Source organism: Arachis stenosperma, chromosome 5, assembly GCF_014773155.1.
Source record: "Arachis stenosperma cultivar V10309 chromosome 5, arast.V10309.gnm1.PFL2, whole genome shotgun sequence".
Taxonomy (NCBI): Eukaryota; Viridiplantae; Streptophyta; class Magnoliopsida; order Fabales; family Fabaceae; genus Arachis; species Arachis stenosperma.
In genome coordinates this window covers 112524392-112531031 of record NC_080381.1, presented here as the reverse complement: position 1 = coordinate 112531031, position 6640 = coordinate 112524392, and the positions used below count along the sequence as shown (strand labels likewise).

The 6640-nt window shown below is 24.3% G+C and overlaps 1 protein-coding gene across 1 annotated transcript; it reads left to right on the top strand.

Moving 5' to 3' along the window:
* The first annotated feature begins 4443 nt into the window (after window positions 1-4443).
* Window positions 4444-6428, top strand: LOC130981083 (secoisolariciresinol dehydrogenase-like). Its single transcript, XM_057904715.1, has 2 exons — window positions 4444-4487; window positions 5651-6428. Exons 1-2 carry the CDS (start codon window positions 4444-4446, stop codon window positions 6426-6428), a joined length of 822 nt encoding a protein of 273 aa, XP_057760698.1.
* The last annotated feature ends 212 nt before the right edge of the window (window positions 6429-6640 follow it).

Below are 6640 nucleotides of genomic sequence, written 5' to 3'. Positions count from 1 at the left end.
GGTGCAATTTAGTTCTACTACTGTTCGTTTCTATATAATGACACAATTCTGAATGAGATATATAGAAAATTGCATGTTTGAGCAAAATACGACGCTCTCGATCTCTATATATATAATCAAAAGAATAATGAAACGCTCGTGAACTAATTAACACGCAAAAGGATAAAAAATAAAATAAGAGAATAACAAAGGTCTAAACATGTATATAAAAACAATAATCACGGTTACAGAATATATATTAAAAATATATAATATAATAATGTCAATATATGTAAATATAAAATAACTAGTTTGTTAATTAATTTTTAATATACATATATAATATATATTTTTTTTTGTTAAAACTTAAAACTAACTAACAGAAACAATCAACTTTTGAAAAACATCATTAATACCAAACCAGCAAACCTACCCTAAAAAACCCCTGAATCATATGTTCAAATTGCAATTTTCTATACAACATTAAATCTCTCTGACTCTATATTATATGACGGATCGGAGATGGCTCCTTTACTTCCACTTATTAAAACTGCCTTTATCTTTTATAATAGAATAAGATAAGATATTATAAATAAAATATAAATAAAATATAAATTTAGTATTTTTTATTTTATTTAGTAATAAAATAAAATAAATTATAAAAATTTAATTTATTTTTATCTTTTTTATTAAAAAAATTTTAAAAAATATAATTATAAAAAATTAATAAGAATAACGAAAGAAAAAAATAAATTGTGTCTTTTACTAGTGAATTTATATCCTTTTTATTAGGATGAACACAAATATACATTAATTCAGTATTTTTAAATACATTACCTCTATCTATATCTCATCTGTTAAACACAAATTTATATCCTTATCTCAGTATCCTATTCATATAAACAAATACAGTCTAAATGCGTGTTATATATTTTTTATTTTTAAAAATCATTAAAAATTTTAAAAATATTTTTAAATTTAAATTTATTTTAATTTTATTTCTAATTTTTAAATTTATTTTAGTTATATCTTTAAAATTAATTTTTAAACACCCAACATTATTTTTTTTACAAAATTCAATCATCATCATACTTCTCTCGCTAGCCCAACCCTATCTCACCACACTACCTAACACGGTCATACTCCCCCACACGGCTTCTCCTCATCTTTCAATCTCGTCGACGAGTTCAAGTAATTTTTGGGTACATATACATAAAATGAGAAAGAGAAAAACAAATTAGTAAGAGAGAAAAAAAATGTATGATTTGTAATTTTATATAATTGATAAGGACAAATAAAATTATAGGAGAAAGTACTAAATTAGTCTCTTATGTTTGGGCGTAATTCTGTTATGGTTTTTAAGGTTTAAAGTGTTCTATTTTAGTCTAAAAAAATTTTATTTAACTTCAATGTAGTCCCACTGTAAGGTCAACGTTAAATAATTAACGAAATATCCTATATAATAACATGCAAGAATAAGATCGATAATCTAAAGAACAAGTACAAGCTCCACAGGCACAAAATCAACTGTGTATGCATCAATATATTTATTTATCATTCTCTTTAGTTCTATGAAAAATATTTTATTTAAATTATTAAAAAAATAATAAATAAATATATTAATACATTCACCGTTGATTTTGTGCCTTTTGAGCTTGTACTTGTTTTTCAAATTATCGATCTTGTTCTTGTACTGTTTTTATATAGGATATTCTATTAATTATTTAACTTTGATCTTACGGTGCGACTACATTGTAGCTAAATGAAACTTTTTTTAGATTCAAATAAGATACTTTAAACCTTAAGGACCAAAATAGAATTACGCGCAAATGTAGAAAGCTAATTTAGTACTTTACTCTAAAATTATATAACTATCTATACATAAATTAAGTTAATTTAAACTGAAAATTTTAAGTGCTTTACGAAATAATGAGCAAAGAATAGCAAAAACCCATTAAATTTTAGATAAATTTGATATCAATCATCTCACCAAAGATAAAAATATAGGTAAGCTCAATAAATGTTTAGAAAATTTTTGACATGTGGTCTATTAAACCTAGCGAAGTCATTTTTGTAACATACTAGTGTACGAAACTATGAATACACGTATTTTTTAATTTATTTTTAATATATATTTTATATTTTAATATATATTTATTATAAAAATTTTTTTTGTCACATTTTTAAAACATGTCAAAAAATGAAAAAAAATATAGCCATAGTTTTCGGCCATATTTTTTTTAGCTATGGTCATATTTTTACAGGAATTACATCCACGCGTACTTGTTACTTTATCAATATGCGTTCTTATTGAACTATAATTGCGCTTATTTTGTTGTCACGCAGTTAATTATTGTAACACTTTAAAAAAGTGATTGTATACATAATTCTATAACTACGTTTTTTAAACATATTCTTTGGTGAACATACGACTACGCTTAAAAAACATACTAATAATTAAAGATATGGCTACGATTTTTAAATCTTGTGCAGTTGTGTCACGCTTTCGAAGATATGGCTATGATTTTTAAACGTGTTACACAAACTAACCACCCTAGCTAGGTAGCTAGAAAAACGTATATCACTCTATGCTTAGAAACTCTCTTGTTGGTATAGTCGCTGCTACTCAATAAATACCAAGCAAGAGCTAACAGCCTAACACAAAGATTGCAAAGGAACGAGAGATGATTTATCAAATAATTTGAGAATAAAAGAGTTGTGGATTTCCTCGCCCGTATAGTAGTAATTAATAAGGTAAGAACAACTAACCTGACATTTTTGGCGGTCTTCACACATCACTCGATTATACATATAATTTCAACTTATTATATTATTATAAGGTTTATGTTACTTTTTTTTTTCATAATACCATTTTTTAAAACCTTAAGTTGGTAAAAAAAAAAAACATAAATAATTATATTTCTAATATATTTTGTTAAAAAAATGTTTTTGGATTTAAATAAATTTTTGTATTGATATTTTTTTCTTTTTATTTATCTTACACCATTTTGTTTTTTTTTTTAAATTTAACAAAGATTAAATTTTAAATTTTTCAATTAAAAAAATTTTGATATCATAATATATGTAATCACTTCTTTTAAAATTTAAGTTGAAATATTTAAAAAATGAGCTATCATCATAATCATACAGAACATGCATATACTAAAAGCAAGAAATATAATTCATAATTTTCTTTATATATATTATATTATATAAGACTAACTCGTGAACTAGTCAAAACAATTCGTATACTTTTGGTATATTTAAATTTTGAAATTAACCTAAATTATTTATTTATTAAAGAGCCAATCAGCCAAGCTATTATTTGTGCTCAATTATTATTTGGGTACACATAGTATATGCTCTGTTAGATTTATTTATACTAATCTTTTTAAGAGATTAATATTAACATCATATTCACCAGAGAAATGATAATGTTATATTTTATAAAAAAAAAAACAGCAGTGATGTTGTCACTATGTCACTTAAATTTCAGCAATTACATATATAATATATAATAAAAATAGATTAAATTATATTATTGTTTTAATCCTTAACATTTATTTAAGATTATGTTCTAATTTTGTCACTAATATTTAAAACGTCATATTTTTATGACAAATAATTTATTTTAATTTTTTAGTCAAAATTAAAATATTTTCTTTTTAAAATACAATTTTTTTATTATTATCTTCTTTTATTATTATTATTATTATTATTCTATCTATATATTTTCACTCTTAATCATTATAATAACTACAATGACCACTATAATTACGATTTTTGTTGTTATTTATAAAAAAATCACAATGGATAAAAAGAGTATTTTTGGAAAAAAAATTTAATTTTAACCAAAAAATTAAAATAGAACGAAATAAAATGTTTCGTATAAAAATAGGACGTTTCAAATGAAATTAAGACTTGTCTTAAATATTAGGGACTAAATTCAGTATTTTACTAAAAAATATTATTGTCATAAAACTACTTATTCTAAAAATAAAGTGATAAGAGGAAGTAATATGAATGATTATATCTTTAATATGCTCCCTCAAAATAACCTCTTTTGAGTTTGTTTAATTTTTTACATAAATTTTTTTTTCTCTTTTTATTTGCTTTATGCTATTTTTTTATTTTTTGGCATTCACCAAAAATCGAACTCTAAACCTTTAAAACATAGAACTCCAAAACTATATCATAAAATTACTTCTCACAAAAGTTTAAACTGATAAAAAAATAATATAAATTGTTATATCTCTAACATATACAAAATCATTTAATCTTAAGCGATATTGGTGTAATTTAGTTTTCTTACTTTAAAATTTTAATTTGCAAGTTTTTATGAAAACTGCATAAAATTATATATAATTCAATTTGATAATCTTAAAAATTATTGTCATGCATTTATAAAATTTGGATTATTATATAAGTACATAAATCGTCCATCTTGCAGAGATATATTTTGTTATGGCAACTGAGAGCTTTTCAGATACTGCTCAGGATGCAAAAAGGTATGACAAACAAATTAAAACTACCAATACATGTAAACCTAGCTAGTATGCTTTTTTGTTGTTATATATTTGTTATATATGACGATATATATGCACAAATTAAAATATTTCAATTATACGTACAACACACACACTAACATACTATTGATGACCACTTAGTTTTTATCTACTTTTAGTAATATATTATAAAGAGTTTTATTTTGATGTACTGACAATATAAATATTTTATACGATTATGTAATCACATTTGTTCTTTTGGATGGCTATTTATATGATTAATGTGAAAGATAATTATTTTTATTAATATAGCATTATATAATTAAATACACGTATAAATTTTTTTATACTAACTATAATATATTAAAATTAAATTCATATTATATAACATAATTATAGGATTTAGGATTTATTAAAATATTTAGAGTTTAAAATTTAAAATTTAATGAAATAATAATGATATTTTAGGGGAAAAAAAGGTGAGACAGATAAAAAAATAATTTTAAAAAAGTTGGCTTAATTGATAATATTGACAAATTGAAAATTAATTCCCTGTTGAGATTGATATATAATAAAGGGTACAGTATGTTTTTTATTCCTAAAATTTGTAAAAGTTTTAAAAATACTCCTAAATTTTATTTTGTTTTAAATTTATTGCAGAAATTTTTAATTTGCATCAAATATATCTTTGACGGCTAAATTTTCAAAAATTTAAGACTAATCTAACAATAATACATAAAAATTATGCTTGATTTGCTTGTATTGATGGTTGTTCTTATAAAATTATTGTTGAATTGGTCTTAAATTTTTTGAAAAATTAGTCGTTAGGGGTATATTTGATGCAAATCGAAAATTTTTGGGATAAAATTGAAATAAAATAAAACTTAAGGATATTTTTAAAACTTTTGTCAAATTTTAGGGACAAAAGATATACTTTACCTATAATAAATTTAGCAACTTGAAGTATTGATTAATAATATATATAGGAACTTAAATTTTACTTAGTTAATATTAATTAATTTTTAAATTTCTATTTTTAAAATTTGAAAATGAAAATGAAAATTTTAAAAAATAATTTAAAAAAATCTAATTAAACTCATAAATTATTAATCATTATTATATTTCATACCAAGATTGTATTGTTCTGTACCTTAAAATTTATGCAGACTTGAAGGAAAGGTGGTTTTGATTACCGGTGGTGCTAGGGGCCTTGGTGAGTGCATGGCAAGGATGTTCTACAAACATGGCGCCAAGGTTGTGATTGCCGACATTCGAGATCAACTAGGACTCGCACTCCAAGATAGCATAGGAATTGAATTCGCAACCTATGTACATTGTGACGTAACAAAAGAAACCGATGTTGAGAATGCAGTTAACATAGCAGTATCAAAGTATCAAAAACTAGACATAATTGTGAACAACGCTGCAGCAATAGATAATTATCGTAATCCTAGCATTATAAACAATGATGTGTCCGAATTCGAGCGCATTCTTAGGGTTAACCTCATAGGACCTTTCTTGGGAATCAAGCATGCAGCTAGAGTGATGATCCCGGAAAAAAAGGGTAGTATTGTAAATGTAGGGAGTGTAACTTCAAGCGTTGGAGGGATTGCAACTCATGCGTACACAAGCTCCAAACATGGCTTAATTGGACTCACAAAGAATGCAGCTGCTGATCTTGGCAAATTTGGGATAAGAGTGAATTGCTTGTCTCCTTACTTTATTGCGAATGATGCAGGTAAAGAGTTCTTCAAACTTGATGAGGAAGGGTGCTTAAATGTTTATTCGAATCTTAAAGGGGTTCATTTGATGGAAGAAGATGTAGCACAAGCTGCAGTGTATTTGGCTAGTGATGAGTCGAAGTACGTTAGTGGTCATAATCTAGCTGTGGATGGTGGTTTTACTACAATCAATCCAATTTTTGGTGTGTTCTCACAATCTTAAATTGGAATCTTCAATTCATAGTCATCTCTTTTATGGATCTGATGAGTCAATCAATAATGTAATAACTGATTCACTCTTCCTATGAAATCTTTATTGTCTCTGCTTCCAGCTGCTTAATATATATTCATATTTCCTGGCACTAGGTAAACTTTATGTTTATATCATAGTTAATTTAATCTTATGAAGGGTATTGGTGCTTAATTGTGTAGGGT

Excerpts from the sequence above, each read along its gene's own strand:
- LOC130981083 (XM_057904715.1), top strand. The coding sequence starts at position 4,444 with ATGGCAACTGAGAGCTTTTCAGATACTGCTCAGGATGCAAAAAG. Across the intron at positions 4,488-5,650 it reads ACTGCTCAGGATGCAAAAAG|ACTTGAAGGAAAGGTGGTTT; the intron begins GTATGACAAACA and ends AAATTTATGCAG.